The 21,648-nt window shown below is 39.7% G+C and overlaps 2 protein-coding genes and 1 long non-coding RNA gene across 3 annotated transcripts in view; 1 reads left to right on the forward strand and 2 right to left on the reverse strand.

Moving 5' to 3' along the window:
- Positions 1–21,648, reverse strand: part of LOC137496941 (uncharacterized) — a 179,830-nt gene that overhangs the window by 30,822 nt on the left and 127,360 nt on the right. The window lies entirely within an intron of this gene.
- Positions 1–21,648, reverse strand: part of LOC136869641 (uncharacterized) — a 60,370-nt gene that overhangs the window by 17,946 nt on the left and 20,776 nt on the right. The window contains exon 3 of the mRNA XM_067144864.2: positions 20,337–20,682. Within this exon, the coding sequence (XP_067000965.2) occupies positions 20,337–20,682 (346 nt within the window). The remainder of the gene's footprint in view (positions 1–20,336; positions 20,683–21,648) is intronic.
- The window catches only part of LOC136869658 (uncharacterized), a 94,313-nt gene that overhangs the window by 4,359 nt on the left and 68,306 nt on the right, over positions 1–21,648 (forward strand). The window lies entirely within an intron of this gene.

The raw sequence follows: 21,648 nt of genomic DNA on the forward strand, positions 1-21,648 counted from the left end.
ATATGATTGGCCATCGTAGGATTCCGACGATAATGCTTAAAATCCTGTCAGCAATCACGTATGGCTGCTGCAATTTCGTCTGTCCACCATGCGATGAATACTGGACGAGGAAGGAATTATTTCCTCTGCAGCAGCCAAAATTCCAGTAGTAATGGAAGAAATGTGGTCGTCAACAGACTCCAGCATATCATATCATCAGCCATCACCGTGCGTTTTGTAAATTCTGGCCAATTTGCCTACCAAAGTAACCAGCGCTTGGGTCTTTGATTCAAGAGAGACAGAATTATCGGGAGTGAGAATCGATGATGATTTTTTTAGAATTTGCTTTACGTCGCACCGACACAAATAGGTCTTATGGTTATGATGGGATAGGAAAGGGAAAGAAGTGGCCTTAATTAGGGTACAGCCCCAGTATTTGTCTCGTGTGAAAAGTCAGAAAGTACAGAAAACCCACTAGCACCCAAATGCAAGATAACAGTTAAGTGGTCTGTACTGCATAGTCAGCTTGCTCAGTAAGATGCAACGGTTCAATTGAAATAGATGACGTTGAACTTAACAAAACTACAGAGTAACTGGAATCATTCATTTCTTCAGATTGCAGTACACTTCCGGGTAAGGACAAGTTCAATACAATCTGGTCGAATTGGCATCAAAGGATAGGAATATATTTGATTGGAAGATACCATTCCACTTGAAATAAATGTTTATGACATTGTTTGTTCAGTAACCCCAAGCATTCTTTCTGATTATCTTAGACATGTTTACGAAATTACTAACTTGTTCGACAGAAGGCAGTTTGGGTTTTGGAAAGGTTATTCCAGTGAGGCTCAACTTGTATACCAGCAAGATATGGCAGATATTTTAGTTTCTGGGGGTCAAATGGGCTATCGACATCTAGGCCTATGGTTTTTGATGAGGTAGATCGTGGCAGAAAACAGACAAAAATTAGTGCAATTGGACTAGACTAAAGAACAACTGAATGGTGCGCTATATTTCCAGAAAATAGAAATCAGAGAATTAGATTAGGTGAAGCATTATCTGATCCTATAATCATTAAGAGGGGAATTCTTCAAGGTAGTATTTTTGGACCTTTATGCTTTCTTATACTGTACAGTATATATAAATGGCATGAGTAAATAACTGGAATCAGAGATAAAGTTGCCGTATGTAGAATAATAAATAATCATTAAAAACTGACTCCTAAGAGAAAATGATATTTTTTCCACTTTCAATATGCTGTTAAGAAAGACTTCATACTATTAATATATAATGAAAAACATTTTTTATAACACCAGCACATGTTTCGGTTCCTGTTCAACCATCATCACCTGACTAACAAATAAATTAACAAGAGAAATTCTAAAACATTACTAAGAAAATATGATACATAAAAAATGGTGTTTTGAGAAAAATAAAAAGTTCATAAAAATACTATCATTTAGACTTTCACGGCCTGCGTAACTTTTCATGATGTATTGGGTTTATGCTGTGTAATGAACTATACAAACCCTCCCAACGCGTTTCAAAACGTACCTTGCCTTTCTTCATCAGGAGAAAACAGAAAAATGAAACACAACGCATCAAAGGTTGCTAAGCGAAAGCAACAAACTTAAAATGGTGTCCTAAGATGTAAAAGGGATGCCATTTTAGCCCCATGCTAGGGACAATGAGTGCCAACAGTAAAGAATCATTTTCTGATGGTTCTGATAATAGGTAGCCATTATTCACTGAGGTTGTAGCCTGTATCGCAGTTGAAATTATTTCCAAATATGAAAGGTTATGTCAGATGCAGAAACCACATGCCATTAGACTTGATGCCAACAAAGTTGCCATAAATTTGTCCAGTATGTCTCTACATGAAACCCAACAGGCAGGTCTCGCTAAAGGTCTCAACTTTGCTGTAGCAGCTAGAAGAATTCCAATTGAGGAACTTATTACATCTACAGAAACCTCAGTACATTACCCCAGACCTGAAGAGGCTGAGGAAGTTAGACAAGAATGTTCCAGAGTTATCAAGACCGCTAAGCCACCTAAGACCAACTTAAAAAAAAAAAAAAAAGTGAAAGCCAGGTGCTAAAAGATCTAAGGGACAATTCAGCGACTGTGGAAACTATGGATTCAATGCTAATATTAGTCGTTTTCTATTATTCTTGTATGCCATTCCCTCCCTTAGGTTTCCTAGGTGTTTTACTCTTCCAGTATCTTTTCGAGACAGTAATTTGTATTTATATGAAGTTTGGTTCAGAGCTATTCTGGAAGATATTGTACACACGTACATCTACAATTTTGGTAATTTTCTCTTTTACACCTTTTACTTTTAGGATTTGTATTACTTATTTCAAGCGTTTATTATTATTATTTTTTTTTTTTAAGATTTCTTAATTGTGACGTTGATTGATTGTTTATGAATTCTTTTGTCAATTTTTAAATTGAAATATTGTTATGTGTATAATTTTACGTTTTAGCTTGAAATAATTTTGTTTTGCCTTGAAGCATTTCCTTGAGGCAGCCCAGATTGACTGGGAAGTAGTCAATCCTTTCAAACAATAATAAAAATAAGTTATAACGTAATGTATTTACAGATCGCATTATAGATATGATCTACACGATTCCAACTGTCACTGGAACTGTCACCAATCAGCCGAGCAACACCGATAACTGTGTAAACAACATTAATCTCAGTGAATTTGGATATTTTTCTTTATCACCCATTCTAAATCACCACGAACGACATCCAGAATGTCACTATTCATCTCAGTGACCCCAGAAACTGTGTATTCGAAACTAATATCGGCTGTTTTTGAATATTTTTTATATCACCCCCTCCCCCAGGGTTGTCTTATCCCTACAGTATCTTTTCGAGATAGTAACTCATATCCGTACCAAGTTTAGTTGAGAGCTGTGATGGGGTATGACCTTCAACTTAAAGGCATCCGGAGTGTCAGTATTCATCTAAGTGACCCCGAAAACTATGGATTTGACAGTAATATTAGTCTTTTTGATTATTTTTTAGTATCATCCCCTCTGCCAGGGATGTCTTACTGCACGTAATTTTTTTCCAGATAGTATAGTAAGTCATGTGTGCACCAGTTTTAGTTGAGAGCTATGCTCGAATATAACACATACATCCATAACCTCGGTCATTTTGGACATTCTTTTTTTTTTTTCCACCCCTTCTCAACCTCCAGTCTGACTGGGCCTGAAGTATGAGTTAAACGGCATCCAAAGAGTATTGGAGTCAGGGGAGTCCTCCCTCAACAGTCATTTTTTGTTTGTTTGTTTGCTTGAAAGCTGTTCTGGAACATACATTCATCCATAATTGGATATTTTCTTTTTCACCCCTTCCCACCCCCATGCTGATGCAGGTGAACTTGGTCTTAAACAACATCTGGAGTGTCAGTACTCATCCCCGCGATGCCGAAAACTATGGCTTCTACTTTAATATTGGTCGTTTCCTATTACTTTTATACTTCATCCCCTTTTCACTTCTGCCCAGAGGGGTGCACACACGTAAATCCATAAAGTGGGCCATTTTGGACTTTTTTCAGCCCTTCTCACCCCCATGCTGATGGGAATTGAACTTGGACTTAAATGACATGCGGAGTGTCACTGTTAATCTCAGTGATCCTGAAACCTGTGGTTTCGACACTATTTTAAATTATTTTTATATATGCCACCCCCTCCCGACCAAAACCCATAGGAGTTGCTTACCTCCACAGTGCTTTGTTGAAGACAGTCATATGTGTATCAGAATCTCTTCTTGGCCTAGCCTACATTTATGCACGTGCCTACTTTGAACACCAGACCTGTATTCTACTGCAGAATACTTGAACTGACGTTGCCATGGTTACTGCTGGTCATTTCTTCATCCAATTCCTAGAGCGGGGTAGTATGATGCCAATATCTCCAAAACGGCTTGTTTTAGGCCCTTAAAACATGGTTTCGGGGCCCACAGGGCCTTACCGAACTTTGTTCTACACGTTGTGAGGCTTAAAATGAGCTTTGTCTTGTCCTTGTACGACAAATTTAATATTTCACCTATATTAGCCTGTACCAAAGGGCTTAAATCTAGGGAATGGAGAGGGATGTTAAAATTTCTTGTAGATGGGGTTACCCTGCAGGGTCCTAAAAGGCAAGTATACAAAATTTGGTTCAGATTGGTGGAACGGTATGGATTTGTATAAGGAACATACATACATACATACATACATACATACATACATACATACATACATACAGAGACATTCTGCTTTATATATATAGATAATACATGAGACACATTATAACTTTTTCAGATTTTAAAAATAAAACACTCAGAAGGACAGAATGTATGTAGTGCTGCATTTGATGCTAGGAAATGAGGAAGCCAATCATTTCTCTCAAATGTACAAATGCTGGACGAAATGAAATACTGATGATGATTATACTGCTTTAAAGAGAGGTATGAGATAACCATTCCCTCTTAACTCATATCAAAACAAGAGGAAGACGTCTTATGAAAAATGAAAGTATTGACCAAAGGAGTTCTGAGCTTAAGAAAAATGAAGATATTGACAAAACTAAGAGAAGGATCATAAAAGGCTTGAAAAACTCCCAGGTCTTGCAAACCTACTGATAATATGTATAGGGTCAGATGAGAATAGGGTTGGCATTAATACTCATTTTTGCAACATGTCCTTATTTTGAGTAGAAAAATGACTGCCCACAAGCAATTTAGAAAATTCATTGGTTTGTCTGCAATTTGTTGAGTGGAAGCAAAATATCACTTTTGAGACTAAAGTCGCAACATTGTCTTCAGAAACTTATCCAAATGTTCCCTTCTTTATGATCATTCTTTTGATAACAGCAAACCTCCTGTTGTTCTTAAGTTTTTCGAAAGATCCTTTAAGTGAAGTATATTTGTATCACGTGCAGGTTGTGGTCAATGTGCTTCATCTAAGTGAAAAGAAAAATGAAGGCAGTTTCCTGACTGATGATAAAAGAATTCTTTCATTGGTGCATGCTACTTTAGAAGAGAGAAATAAGGCATAATCAAACAATAATGAAAATCGGTGGCCATGAAGATGAAATTAAACATTTTTATAACAATGGTAAAACACTTTACGAAGGATGCTTGAAGTATGTGAAGGCATGGATTTGGCTACTGAGTGAATTTTCAAGCTTTCAGAGGCTGGGTTTTGAAAACATGTTATGGAAAAGTGCAGAAGCTTCCATCAGGTTTGAGTGATAAAGGTGTGCACATGCTGTAAAAATGAGAACAGTATTCAGAAACAGATAACTTTGCCATCACAGCACACACTGCTTCTGTTGAACATTTTTTCTTTAATTAAAGCTGAATGGACTAATGAGAGGAATAGACCAACTGTTAATTCATTGAGATCAATTATTGCACTAGTGAAACTTATTTTAAGCATTCCACAAGCAAGCAATTTTACTCATATTTGGTGAAAAAGAATGACATTCCCACAAGAATCAGTTCATCTGAAAAATACACATGGCATACAAAAGTAAGTCTTTTAGTTTAATGCATACTAGCTGATCTACCCGCACTTCGCTGCAGAATTCTAAATTTTATACAGAATTCTATGTTAGGTAGTGTAAACGTTGTGAGCAAGATTGTATTAAGTTGCATAGCTCTTAAAGTTGCCCTAGAAGCACGACGGGCAAGTCACCAACGTCTTTTCTCATATGAAGACTGGGTTAGGGAATTTTCATAGTAATGGTAGGCCAGCTTGCCTACCGTCAGTCACAATCAGGTTGGGGAGTTTTCATTATAATGGCAGACACTCACTCTCCGCCTGCCTTTATAGATTCTCAGAAAGACTCTTAGTGGTTTTCCCAAATGAAATGAACATGGGTCATTACAATGACGTCAGTAGGAATGGCGCTATTAAAAGCAATGCCTTCATATGAAATACTCGATCAAATGGAAAACCACACATTTACTCACTTTTAACGAACAGTACTATGCTGCTGAAATAACAGTCAAAAGCTACAGAGCTGGAATGACCAAAACGCTGACATCCGTGATCCGTAAACAATCTTCGTCCTTTTTCTCGGCGGGGGGGTTCAAATAGTGGATAGTTCCAGGGCAAAAACTATGCCCGTTTACTTATCTGTTTCCTGGGAGTACGCGATGAGTCGGAAAATCTCAATTCACTACACTGGCGGGGGAAAGAACTATCTGATGTGGAGGTAATTTTTCCTCCAAGCCAGAGAAGAAACCACATCCTCGCTGCTAATTTGGAATAGATTTAATGAAAGTGAAGAGGAAGAAGCTTTCCCTAAGAAACGGCTCTTTTCAAGGTTGAATTTTGAGTTATTTAGTGAATTGTGGTACCATAATTTGGAATAGGGCTAAATTGTAATTCCAGACCAGTTCATACTACTACTACTCCTACTAATACTAACTGAGCCTCTGACTTAAGTGCGCACACTGCTAATTCAAAACAGCGCGTCAGAGTGGGTATCGAATAGCTGGCATACTATGATGAACCAGTGTGTTACGTATCAGTATCAGAAAATGTATGAACCAGAGGATTGGCATGCTAAAGAAGAAAGTTATCTAACTCCTCAGCTATTTCCCGCCAATATTCAGTTAGGCTGTTATACTCGGTACGCAGCAGTAATCCCATCTATTGGAGTTGAATGTCAGCATAAGAGACAAAGAACATTACAACAAACAACGGTCAGTGTAATGTTATTGTTGATCTATGTTACGCGCTTTCGATATTGTAGGCCTTCACATTATTAATTGTCTTCCGGTTCTGAAATACCACTCTTATCATAGTCGGTACGGTAAAACTGAATAAAACATAAATGATCCGAAATAATATTCTCTATAACTTTTGCTATGTAGTACTTTTCCATAGGACCAAAAACATAGGTATTTAAAAATTAAATTTTAGGTGCCTTCCCCTAAGCTACCATTTCACCCAGGGTGAATAACATTGTTTATAGCTTAAACTGTAGTTTCTTATTCCCCAACTCTGTATACCGATTTTCATTAAATTCTGTTTACCCATTTTGTCGGGGCTCGGCGTTGATATGGACTTAGCAACAGAAATCCAAATTCATGAATATCTGTGTTATCATAGCCGGTACGGTAAAAATGCATAAGACGTAAATGATCAGAAATTTAATTCTATATAACTTTAGTTATGTAGTATTTATCGATATGGCCACTAATAATATAAATATTTGAGAATTGAATTTTAGGCCTTCCCCTAAACTACCATTTCACTCGGGGTGAATAAAATAATTTATAGCCTAGATTCTAGCGGCTCGCCCCCTGACTATACATACCGATTTTTATTAAATTCTCTTCAGCCGTTTTCTCGTGATGCGTGTACATACATACATACAGACAGACAGACAGACAGACAGACAGACAGACAGACAGAAATTACGGAAAAGTAAAAACTGCATTTTCTTGTTACTGTGGACATGATCGATACAGAAATACCATTCTTTTCAAATTCTGAGCAATGTACAGACAAAACACTTATTTTATATATATAGATTTATATTGTGACATAAGAAATTTGCAGCATGTTTCATTTAGGATAATAAATCACATGATTTTTTGTTATTGGTTACTAAATACTGACATGATTAATTATATACAATGGGTACTGAAATATTTAAATCATTGTGTAATAGCTCGTTAATTACTGAGGGAGGTGTCTTCATTTCAGCATTTCAAAATGTGGAAAAACTACATGAGACCCAGAATTGAACAATGGAGGTGAGATAAGAAAGACAGAGGTGAAGAAAGAGCCTGGCAAAAGCGGAGGTAATGCCCAGCTGAACTAGGTGATGATGATGATTGTTGTTTTAAGGGGCCTAACATCGAAGGTCATCGGCCCTTAATGGAACGAGATGGATGACATGATAGATGAAAGTTAAAATTTTAAAATTTATCCACTGACTAGAGTGAAAAAAAATGGTGATGAAGAAAAATGATTGATGCTGATTGATTGATGTTTGTTGTTTAAAGGGGCCTAACATCGAGGTCATTGGCCCCTAATGGAACGAAATGAGACAAAATGAAGTGACAACTTAAAAGTCCACAATCCTCCACTGACCTGAATTCAAAGCGTGAGGGCAAAGAATGAATGGATGGACGGATATGAATTTAAAACTATCAGTGGATCCGACCCACAGTGCCTCACATGCACAGAAGCTGGCACAAAACAATAGTATTACTGACCAAGGGATGCTTCTATAGCACAATGCTAAATCGATTATTCTTATAGTCGAATCGGGTCCAAAATTCAGGTCATCGGCCCCTCATAATGGTATTTATCGCTAGGAAAGTAGAACCATGCTATGTGTAATGTTGCGGTACTAATCATAAGTAGCGAAGGGCCAATGACCTCGATGTTAGGCCCCTTTAAACATCAAGAGAATCAAGAAAAGTAGCAGAGACTCGCGGTATTCCACACCTTATGGTACTATTCACAGGTAGTGTAATGCGCACATGTAACAGACCTACGGTGTTTCGCACATTGCGGCGCTATTTACAGGCAACGCAAACCTATGGTGTTCCTCACATAAGTGGACTAACCACAGGGACTCGTACTATCCCGTAGAATTCCTCACATGGAGGGGACTGAGCATAGGTAAGGCAAAACCATGGTGTCGCTCATATAGGGGTACGAATCACAGGTACTGTAGGACCCACCTCCCGATTCACACGTGTACCTAACATAGTGGTAGTATGTGCAAGTAAATGCGATCCATGGTGTTCCCTGCGTGATGGTACTAATTACAAATAATCTCATGGTTCTAATTGGATCATCCCTTGGTCGCCCCTTTTAGTCGCCTCTTACGACAGGCAGGGGATACCGTGGGTGAATTATTCGTCTGCGTCCCCCACCCACAGGGGGGTGTGTGTTTGGTCCGCAAGAGGTATTTTATTTCCCTCAAGTCCGCCGGCAAGCAGGTTAGGACTCCCCTATCCGCCACCTGGGACGTGCCACGTGGGAGTACCACCTCTCCCCCTGCTATGCCAGTGTAGTAGGTTCGTGGAGCTGAACTAGGGGTCCCATGGTTGAGAGCTCTTGGGGTCATTTCTCTTAATTAGTTGCTCTTATACAGGACGTATTGTGGATGTATTCCCAAATCTCAGGGAGTGAATGAATCATTCTATGGTATCAAAACTGTTACGGTAATGTTTCTTTAGTATCCTTGTGGCCAGAATGAGTAAAGAATGACAATATACCGAATACACGTGAATAATCCCTGCACTCTAATATTCATCATCATCATCATCATCATCATCATCATCATCACCTTCATTTCCCGTTTCCAGTTTCTCACGTTGGGTTGTGAATCAAGGACCTCCATCGCTGCCCGTCTCTCCACCACTTTTCTCCTATTTTAAGTACCTCTTCTGGTTTTCCTCCCCTCTTCTCTACGCACTCCCACACTGAATCTGTCCACCTCTTTCGGGGTCTTCCTCGTGGTCTCTTACCTGTTAACTTCTCTGAAAAAAGTTTTTTTTGGCACTCTCTCTTCTCCCATTCTCATCATGTGCCAATACCACTTTAGCTTTGTTATTTCTATCCTGTCTTGAAGTTTCAAGATTCCTGTCCTTTTCCTCATCTCTTCATTTGTAATTCTATCCTTTCTGGTCTTGCCTTCTGTTGTATGTCCGGCGCTTCCTTCTCGCTCAGCCAGCCAGCTGCACGCGCGCCTGTGTATCATTCTGCTAGCTTCGACGCGCAGCCCTCAGTGCGCGTGCCTGACCATCGAGTGTACTATAAATAGGAGCTCCCTGCCTGCTCAATGGCCCACTCGCCCCGGTGTCCAGCTCCAGAATACACCCTACGTCGAGCACGGAGGCTACTCCTCTTGAAAATGTGCTTCGACCAGGTGGACTGAATTTCTGGCAGTACGAGGTTTCACCTCTGGTCACCGCTCCCTTACCTGTTTCCACTGCCTATGTTCCGTAATTCTCTTGCAAGCCATTTTCATTCCCTAAGTTATGCAAGCTCCCTTAGTTTCGCTAGGTGGAATTTCTTCAATCAATTGAACTTGCTTTTTAGGAATTCAGGCACTTCAACAAACAAGGACTCTCAAGGACATTTATGTTAGTGTGCCAGATAGTTCTCGACTATCAACGTGTCAATTCACAAAGACTATCTTTTCAAGATAGAAGTGTATATAAAGACTGTAAACCTGTACATATTGTATAAAGACAGACTTTTCTCAAGATTCAATATTCCTTTTTGCTTCAAAATAAATTTCAGTTATTTGTGTAAATATCATAAAGTGAAGCAATAAAAGTTGTGTTTGTAAAAGTCAACCTTGGTTACAACACAACTCTATGGCGACGAGGTAAAAACGCAACCACCTACAATTCTTCGGCCCCAGTTGCCAACTCTATGGCGACGAAGTAAAAAGCAGCAAACTACACGTCATCAGCCCCAATCGCCAACTCTATAGCGACGAGGTACACACGACACTACAATTCAACAGGCCCAGTTGTCAACTCTACGGCGACGTGCTAAACAACAACGACACTCCAACCAGTTCTGACACACAGCTTACCTTACTCTCTCTTGCACGCATCTCGCAATGGCTACTGCGGAACAACTAGCTACGGTCTTCCAAGCCTTACAGCAGCAACAACAACAGTTTATGCAACAACAACAGGCAGCATTAATTCAGGCTATTCAAGCTATTTCTGTCTCTACACAGCCATCAGCTATTCCTCCGTTCTCTGCTTTTGATCCGGCTAAGGAAGAATGGTCAGTTTATTTAGCCCGTTTACAACAGCATTTCATCTGCCATTCTGTCACAGATGATCAACGCCGCCGCGCACTATTTCTTAGTTCGGTTGGCAATGCTACGTGTGAATTACTACGTAAATTAAGTCCGGAAGAACACTTATCTGAGGTACCCTTCACGCAGCTCTTGGCCCGTCTCACGGAACACTATGCCAAAGCTCCTCACATAGTGGCTGCTCGCTATAAATTTTTTCAGAGCAGAAAGCAACCCCATCAGACACATATTGAATGGATAACTGAATTGCGTGGTCTAGCTAAACCCTGCCAGTTCATCTGCTCCAAGGACGGTTGTGGTTCATCCTACACTGATTCTCTCATTCGGGACATGATAATTTTACATACTCCTGAAGACAAAATCCGTTTTGACGCTGTCAAGCAGAGTAACCCTTCTTTAGAAGATGTCCAGCGTATTGCTACGGTTTATGAGCTTACTACCAAGACTGCCGCAGCCATAGCTTCTCCACACGAAGTTGCACAAGTCTCGCCTCAGGCCCGCAAGTCCTCTGCTACAGTGAACCGTACGGATAAGGCGCTCTCCACCAAGCATTCTCGCCAGGTTCCCTCTCGTAATGCTACACGGAAGCCCAATTCTAACAGCACCTCGAAACTCCTGCCTTCCTGCCGAGGTTGTTTCAAGCACCATGAACGTCGTGACTGTCGTTTTTTCAAAGCTACTTGTGAACGATGTAATAAACTTGGACACATTAAGACTGTCTGCCAAAGTTCGCTCCGCCCTGCTAAGACTACTGCAGCACGCCGGAAGCATATACAGCCCCGCCAAGACATGGAAGTTGATCAGATCAATCTTATTCTTCCCACAAAGGATTCTCACAAAATCATCATTCCTCTCTCATTCTCTGATCGATCTGTCGATTTTCAATTAGACACTGGATCACCTGTCTCTATTATTAACCTGACTACATACCACGACTTAGGTTCACCTTCATGCTCTCCAGCTGACATCCAGCTCGTGACATTTAACAAGAAGAAAATTGACATCAAAGGTCAAATCAAGCTTCAGGCTAGTTATAAAGGAATTCAGAAAGCCATTCCTCTTCTCGTAGTTAACAACTACACTGCATCAAACATTATGGGCATGGATCTATTTAACTTATTTGGTTTCCAGATACATGACAACATTAACGTCGTATCTACATTGCATCCTACTTCTGAAGTTACCGCTCTCCTAGCGCAGTTTCCTGAAGTCTTCGACTCTCAGCTCGGTACAGCCAAAGACTATACAGCTCACATACAGCTGAAATCCGGAGCTAAGCCTCGCTTCCTCAAAGCTCGTCCAGTACCCCTAGCACTTCAAGACCAGGTCACGAAAGAATTAGAAAGATGGATACAAACTGGAATTGTTGTACCAGTTACTTCTAGTCAATGGGCTACTCCACTCGTGATAATCAAGAAACCTGATGGTAATGTTCGACTTTGTGGCGATTTTCGATCTACAGTCAACGCACAACTTGACACAGATATCTTTCCTATTCCACGTCCAGAAGACTTATTCCGTCGTCTCTCTGGTGGACAATTTTTCTCTCGAGTTGATCTTAAAGAAGCATATCTCCAGCTACTTTTAGACGAACAATCTAAGAAATTTCTCACACTCAACACTCCTCTCGGACTGCTCCAGCTCCAGCGGCTCCCATTCGGTGTTTCATCCTCCGCGGCTATTTTTCAGCGCTATTTGGCTCAACTCACCGCCTCCATTCCCGGTTGTGCTAACTACCTGGATGATATTATTGTTACTGGAAAAGATCATCAGGAACATCTAACCAATCTCCGCCTCCTTCTCCAGAAATTGAACGACAATGGCCTACGAGCGAATCTCGCTAAATGTACCTTCTTTCAACCTCAAGTTCACTACCTAGGACATATACTTGATAAGAATGGAATTCGTCCTAGTACACAGAATGTCTCAGCGATAGTAAACATGCCAGCACCTCAGAACCTCAAGCAGCTTCAGTCCTTCATAGGCAAAGCGAACTATTATAATAAGTTCATTCCACGCTTCGCTACAGTGGCAGCTCCATTAAACGCTCTACGTAAAAAAGGTGTTAAGTTTCAGTGGACTCCGCAATGCCAACAGGCATGGAAAACAATCAACAACGCCTTAATTCAAGCTATACAACTCACTCATTTTCAGCCTGACAAGATCATCACGCTAGCTACTGACGCTTCAGACTACGGTGTCGGTGCCGTTCTCTCCCAGAAGGATCGTCATGGACAAGAACGCCCCATCGCCTTCGCTTCGAAAACACTTAATGACCATCAACGTCGATACTCACAGATAGAGAAAGAAGCTTTAGCCATCATCTTTGGTATTCGCCGTTTCAATGAATATCTCTATGGCAACCATTTCCTGATCATTACCGATCATAAGCCTCTCGTACACTTATTCCATCCTGGTAATAAGATCCCAGAGAATTCCCTCAGAAAGCTTCAAAGATGGTCCATGTTCCTTTCTGATTATTCCTATCAGATTGTCTATCGAGCCACATCCCAGCATTGTAATGCTGATGCCCTCTCCCGCTTACCCGTTGGTCCTGATACTGCCTTCGATTCTCAAGAATCTGAATGTCTTCAGTTGGACATAGAACTTGAAGATACTGTATCCAGTTTTCCTATTGATGCTACCTGCATAGCTAAAGCTACGGATAAGGACAGTACACTTGCTACTGTACGTACTTACATCCGCAACGGTTGGCCTCTTCAGAGCACACTTCCTGCCCACCTGGCACCCTATCATCGTATGCAGCATCGTCTCACGACTCGTGCCGGAGTTGTATTACTAGAAGCAGGCACCATCTTCCGAGTGGTTATCCCACTTAGCCTACAGAAACAAGTTCTCGAATTATTACACCAAAGCCATTGGGGTATCTCCAGAACAAAGCAACTCGCCCGTCAACACTGCTACTGGCCCGGTATTGATGCCGCCATCGAAAAGCTAATACGTCATTGTGAACAATGTCAAACGAATCAGAACGCCCCGTCTTCTGATCTTGCTTCATGGCCTCCTGCTACTACTCCATGGGAACGAGTTCACATCGATTTCGCAGGTCCTTTCCTCAATTCCATGTGGTTAATAGTCATCGATTCACTGTCAAATTTTCCATATGTCGTGGATATGCATTCGACTACTACAACCGAAGCTACCATTCGTGCTCTCCAGAAAATCTTTACTACAGAAGGTTTACCGCAAGTACTCATTTCGGACAACGGACCTCAATTTACAGCTACTGCTTTTCAGAACTTTTGTATACATAATGGCATTCGTCATATCCTAGCACCACCTTTTCACCCTCAATCTAATGGTGAAGCTGAACGCTTCGTACAAACATTTAAAAGAAGTATGAAGAAAGCTGTCTCTTCAGGCTTAAATAAAGACCAAGCCTTGCTCCAACTCTTAAACAACTACAGAACTCTACCCGGCGCTGATAATATCACTCCTGCACAGAAGCTCCATGGACGACCTCACAGAACTTTACTTTCTCTGTTACAGCCTCTTCCGGCCCAGCATAAGACATCACCAACGAAGTTCTCCCTCAACGCCAAGGTCTACACCAGGACATTCAAATCCAACCCACTCTGGATACCTGGAGTCATCTGCAGATCTTTGGGTCACCGTCTATACGAGATACAGACTACGGAGAAACGTATCTGCCGCCATCAAGATCAGATACGTCTGCGCTACCGCCCCTGTCCAGCTATTGATGCTATTGCTAAACCAGATAAATCTATTGCTGAACGCGCTTTAGATCATTTAATAACAATGGGTTCCTTTCAGGACGAGACAGCGCCACTCCGCCCAGTTCCAGCTCCGGACAATACAACAGAGACTTCAGCAGCTCCGCCCCAGCATCGCAGTCGCCGCCAGCGCCGCCGCCGTTTCACGCCGTACCGGCGTATTTAGGAGGGGAGGGTGTTGTATGTCCGGCGCTTCCTTCTCGCTCAGCCAGCCAGCTGCACGCGCGCCTGTGTATCATTCTGCTAGCTTCGACGCGCAGCCCTCAGTGCGCGTGCCTGACCATCGAGTGTACTATAAATAGGAGCTCCCTGCCTGCTCAATGGCCCACTCGCCCCGGTGTCCAGCTCCAGAATACACCCTACGTCGAGCACGGAGGCTACTCCTCTTGAAAATGTGCTTCGACCAGGTGGACTGAATTTCTGGCAGTACGAGGTTTCACCTCTGGTCACCGCTCCCTTACCTGTTTCCACTGCCTATGTTCCGTAATTCTCTTGCAAGCCATTTTCATTCCCTAAGTTATGCAAGCTCCCTTAGTTTCGCTAGGTGGAATTTCTTCAATCAATTGAACTTGCTTTTTAGGAATTCAGGCACTTCAACAAACAAGGACTCTCAAGGACATTTATGTTAGTGTGCCAGATAGTTCTCGACTATCAACGTGTCAATTCACAAAGACTATCTTTTCAAGATAGAAGTGTATATAAAGACTGTAAACCTGTACATATTGTATAAAGACAGACTTTTCTCAAGATTCAATATTCCTTTTTGCTTCAAAATAAATTTCAGTTATTTGTGTAAATATCATAAAGTGAAGCAATAAAAGTTGTGTTTGTAAAAGTCAACCTTGGTTACAACACCTTCGATACCTTTTAGGAATTTCATCTCCGCTGCCTGTATTCTACTCTCCTCTCGTTTTGTTGTATTCCACGATACAGCTGCATAAGTTAGTATGGGTTCATAATAGGCTGAATATACAGTAAAACCTCGTTAATTCGAAGTCGTTGGGACTAAAAAATCGGACTTCGAATTACGGGATTTCGAATTAACCGCCAATTCGCAATTCAGAAGCACCAACCCTTACCACGTTACAAAATATTCTAAGGCCCGTTCCTGCATGCAGTTAACCTTGATTCACAGTTTATACCTTTCAAATGCCATGAGAAAAGAACTATTTCCAAAATGTATCCATGAAGGTGCTTTTACAGTATTTAAATAATGCACTGGGATATCTCACTGGCAAACATAACCTCACGCAGTGAAAGAAAGAAAGAAAGAAAGAAAGAAAGAAAGAAGGAAAGAAAGAAGGAAAGAAAGAAAAAAAGCACGATTCAAAGATGAGGAGAAATCTATGCTAGCTCCCATGTGCAGATGCTTTATTCATTGGATTGCTATACTGTATCCATTTTAGATGCCTTGTATTTACGCAGAAAGTACCCGATGCCCTTAAAATCGAACTTTCCTACGACTCTATCCTTGTACGATTTCCCGCCATGGTACTTCTCTCTTACTTCAGAAATGTAAACACTTGTCGTGTAACGAAGTATTCTAAGACCCATTAACTACATGCAATCACCTCGATTCACAGCTTAAACCTTTCAAATGCCATGGAAAAAACTATTTCCAAAATGTATCCAGCAAGGTGCATTTACAATGTTCAAATAATAATAATAATAATAATAATAAAGAATTTATTGCAGCCGAATGGCCATAATGATACATATATGTCATATTCTTTTTAGAATTTGACCTACATAGTAATACAGCATATTTCCTAGTTCTGGGTAGTCATGACACTCCTTGCTATATTCCACTATTGACCTGGTTCGGTTTGAGCACATGGTTATGTGGTAAGTTCTGCATGTATTGTTACATAGTTCACACACGCAATTTTCATCTGGATCATGGAACACTTTTTGGGAGCAAATCTTGTGGTGGAAACCATGAACTGCAAGCCTGGTCACGACTTGCCTCATTTCACACAAAGGTTGCGTCCATCTTCTGTCTAGCATTGCATTTGTTGTGTAGAATTCCATCGGTATATCCCGCTTTTTATTCTGTAGAACTTGAAGCAGCTTGTTGTAACTTTCTGTAGTTGGTAGTAGTAGAATTATCCGTAGATCCTCTATTAGGAACGTTTCTCTTGCAAGCTCGTACATCAGTCTGGATCTGGTTGTCTTTGATACACCAAGGGCTCTTTTGAGAAATCTGGATTTTGTCTTTTCTATCTCTTCCAATTGCCTGTAGTTAAGGAATTCCCATATTAGCTCGAGTCCATATGTCAGAATGGGCAGCACCTTCGTTTGAAAAAGTGCCATTGCTGTTTCCAGTGAAATGAGATTTATATGTCCAATGTAGTTAAAAAAAAGTTCAAATAATGCACTTGAATAAACCAATGACAAACATAACCTCACGCAACAAAAGAAAAACAATCATACAATTCAAAGACGAGGATAAATTAGGCTGGTTCCCCTGTGCAAATGCATTATTTTTTGGATTTCTGTACTGTTTGCATTTTTAGATGCTTTGAACTGGCATAGAAAATGCCCAACGCCCTTAAAACATTGTGGCTCATCAGACTTTCCTATGACGAGGGGATAAAGTTTCTCACTTCCATGTGCATTGCAACTTGCAACGCACTACAATGACCCCCATCCCGACCCTTGTATGATTCTCCGGCTGGCACTTTCTCCTTTAAAGCCATAAGACCGCTTGGGCTCGCATTAAAAGAAAACAATGCAGTTTCATCGGCAATGACAATATTGTTTGGTGCCTACAAATTTATTGTATGAGCCACGTGTTTCGTCAACTGTCGGCATCGCCAGTGTTTGCGGATTCTGTTTTTCCGCACACTGCCTGTTGCGTGATATTATGGCGTTCCTTAAAAGGTTGAATACAAAAGAATTCCGATTTCATCCAACTTAGCAATAATGAAGCGCACTGTAGAGCCACCGAAGTGAGTGTAAGTGCGGAAAGCTACCCGTCCACGTTTCAGAACACGCGTTCTATTATGACGCGGATAAATTTTGAGTTGAAATTACTCTGTAACATACCATTGTTTTAAAATGTAAAGGCAGTTTCGAATTATAAGTCTGAATTTCGGTAATGGGGCCGACATTGTTCTTCGAATTACGAATTATCCGTATTTTGAATTAAGCAATTTAAATAACATACAAAACTCTATCTCATGTTTCCGGGAACGAGAACTTCTTCGAATTAGACGGGATTTTGAATTAACCGATTTCGAATTATCGAGGTTCTACTGTAATACTTTCTTACATTTCTTTGGGACATCTTGGTTCCACAAAATACCTATTACACTCTGGTAGAAGCTGTTTGCTTGTTGTATTCTTTTCCCAATTTCCTCGGTTCTTTCCATCTTCTGTGATCACACTTCCCAAGTACTTGAAACTTTTAACCACTTCCAGAATTTTACCATTCAGTTTTATCTTTTATCTTCCTTCCTTTCCTCCCCTTGTCATCACTATTGTTTTACTTTTCTCTGCGCTTACTTTCATCCCAAAAAATTCCATACATCTACTTGTTTTTGCACTTCCGTTTCATCCTCATCCCATGTCACTATATCATCTGCAAACAACATGGCTTTTGTTGCCTGTCTTCCCAATCTCTGTTTAATGTTCTTATGAATTTCATCCATGACTATGCTGAATAGTATGAGGGATAGTACACTTCCCTGTCGGAGGCCAGTTTCAACTATAAACCATTTTGTTTTTCTTATACTAGTCTTCATGCTACTAAGACAATTATTGTACATAGCTTTTATCATTTGCACTTCCACTCTCTTAACTTGTTTTTTCCATAATGTGTCCCATACTAACTGTCTGGGTACACTGTCATAAGCTTTCTCAATATCAATAAATGTCATCACTAGAGCCTGGATTTCCATGCATTATCACATCTCAAAATATGCATGCATTCAAGCCCTATCATATGGCAAAACATGCACAATAAACTGGAAAATATCCACTATCAAAATTCAGTTCCTTTTGAAACACTGTACAAAATCTAATTTCTTCAAATTGTCTTCATTTAAGCTCATCCTTTTACCTATCAGCACATTTTTAAGCACAGAAAATGACCTTTCTATGTCACAAGAAGTGACAGGTGCATACTTAAATGAAAACATCTGGAACAAAATGAGGTCAAATTTTACATCTGCATTTTTCACCACAATACAAAATTTTATAAGCTTGATGAATTCAAAATCAGGACTTGAACAGATCACTGTTCAGTTTACCTCTAGCTGCCACAGCTACTTCTCTGTGCGATGATTGCATATGATGATGTCATAAAAAATTGCTAAAGATTGAAGTTGTGACAGCAACGACATGTGATGAGTGAGAGTTCGAGGTAGGAAATTCCAGGATAACAAAAGAAGAGTCAGTGCAAAACCAAGATTTGTAAGTTGCTATCTCAGTAATGCAGCCTCACAAAAGTGTGGTACAGTTCTGTCATTTAGTCTAACATAGAAAAAAAAAAAGAGCCATCATTTAGTAACGTTCAATTTATAGCAATTTATAACTGGGACACCTTATTCCTAAGAATTACAGAGATCGATGTAGGGCCTTCCGGCTTATGTCAATGTTTACTCAAGTAATAGATAAAGTGCTTGGTTAACTGATTTATGGGATCTCTACCGTATGTATGCTACTAACTTTGGTTGTCAGATAGGATGCCAGGAATACATTCTCTCTGTCTCTCAATAACAGACATACTGTAAAACATGGAAAAATGGTCCCAAGCTCTGCAAACCACCAATCATAAAAGGCACTATCATGCAAGTTAACATTATATATGCGCTAAAGTCAGAAGAAAAGTCATGTTATGCAATATAAACATCCAAATATTCGCTATTAAATCCAAAATCTTCAAAATATGCATTATGCATGAATTTTCTCCTAAAAAGACCAAAGCATGCAAACATGCAGGGAAAAAGAACAGTTATTTGGAGTCATTAAGTCATGAAATGAATATTTGTAAAATTTATGAAGTGTAACTAGCTTATTTAAAAACATGCATTTGCATGGAAATGCGGGCTCTAGTCATCACTATGTCTCTTCCAAACTCCCATCTTTTCTCCATCATATGTCTTAATGTAAAGATCAGATCAAACGTTGATCTGTCTTTTCTAAAACCATACAGTTCTTCTTCCATTTCCCCCTCTAGCTTCCTCCTCAGTCTTCCTTCCAATACTCTCTCAAAGATCTTAGCTACATAGGCAATAAGGGTGATCCCTCTAAAGTTATTACATTCCTTTTTATCACCTTTTTTAAATATCGGGATAATTAAACCCTTTCCCCACTCTTCTGCACTCTAATATTATGGAGGAAAATCATTCAAAAAAAGGTTTTTTTTGTATTTATATAGCTTTGTGAAATATTTATATTGAGAACTGTAAATACTATGATACAAAAAATTATAAAATTATGAAACAACCTGTGTCATAATCTTCAAAACACTAGCTCCAACCTTAATTATCTTCTCAGCTGGCTACTTCAATAGAAATTGTGATTACCTTACAAATTTATATACAAGTAAATTTTAAGATAATTGATCAGTAAAAAAAGAAAAATGGAGAATCTTTATTAATGGTGGCAACTGTCGATTTAAGGGGATAAATACAATTATGTTCAGCCCCAATTTTAATGATGAGAGCAAAAGATCAGGTAAAAAATTAATCTTACTACAGTAATGTACATTAAGTTTAATGCAGGAGTTTAGGCATGAATAAATTTAGACTTTGAAAATGTATGAGATTACAGCTGAATGCATACCTGCTTGTACAGTAGTAGAAGTTGCAGATGTTTCAGCAGGAGATAATCTTCTAGACTTCTTTAAGGGAGGTAAGGGGGATCCATTCTGCTCCTGGACTGCATACACTTGATCTTGGTCAGTACAAGAACCTTCTTCTACTTCTGACTGTTTTTGCTGTTCTTGCTTAACGGAAAAGTTGTTAAACAAATCACCAGATACCCAAGTCTTAACATCAATTTCAAGGGTGTTGCTTTCTTTACTTGCATCCTTTTCAGAATTGAGAAAATCATCTGGGTTGTCTGATTTGCTAACATCAGTTTCAGAACTAAAAAGTTCGATCTCAGAAGGATTTTCTTCTTCAGGCATCTATAACAAACATTGCATGTACTTTCAAAAATCATTCTGAACAAAGTGACACATCACTATGATCATATTAAAAATCATTACAGATATATAAACAAATAGAAATGTAGATGTATGAATGCATATTGAACACTAAATTAACACAAAGGCCTACATTACCACTGATCATCAACGGGACATAATAAGTGGGTACATTGGTAATTATGGAATGAAAATAAGTGTGCAGAAAAACAGAGCAATAGTGTAGACTAGAGGGGCAGGAGAAAGGAAAGTAACTGTAAAAATTAGGGGACAAGACTTTGAAACTGTGAAAAGCTTCAGTACTTGTGAAGTGAATTGATATAAGATGCAAGGATTGCACACTGAGATCAGTTAAAGGCTAAAACAGGGAAATGAGTTTTACAAGAGTGTGAAGAACTTGATCTGGAAGAAGAAAGTGTCACTGAAGTCTAAAAGAAGTGATCTGCAAGATCATACTCAGAGTTGGGTAGTAATTGAATTATAACTTTTTTAGTGAGCGAGTCTGATAGTCTAGCTCATGTTCTTGGTTCATGTCCATGGGGGGGACTTGCTTATGAACGTTAGGCACAACAGAATAAGATCTAGAATTGGAGCAGCATTCTCCCAGAAAGGTTACGAGGTACATGAAGAGGTGCCATGTGTCGCTGACGGTGGAAGCTGTGATAGTACATATATCACACCCCAGAATTATATGTAGAAGTCAGAGATATTATTGTCAGTATTCGATTTATTATTATTATTATTATTATTATTATTATTATTATTATTATTATTATTATCAGTATTTAATTTGTATATTTTGCCGTTTATATTGGTAAGCTGGAAGATATCCACATATGTAGGTATGAGTAATATGTTTTGCATGAGTGGGAAAACATTGCTTTAATAACTCTGGTAATTTGAATGAGTCATATGGCTGCCCCAGTGTCTGTTGTGATGTACTTGTGT

This window comes from Anabrus simplex, chromosome 1 (genome assembly GCF_040414725.1).
Source record: "Anabrus simplex isolate iqAnaSimp1 chromosome 1, ASM4041472v1, whole genome shotgun sequence".
NCBI lineage: Eukaryota > Metazoa > Arthropoda > Insecta > Orthoptera > Tettigoniidae > Anabrus > Anabrus simplex.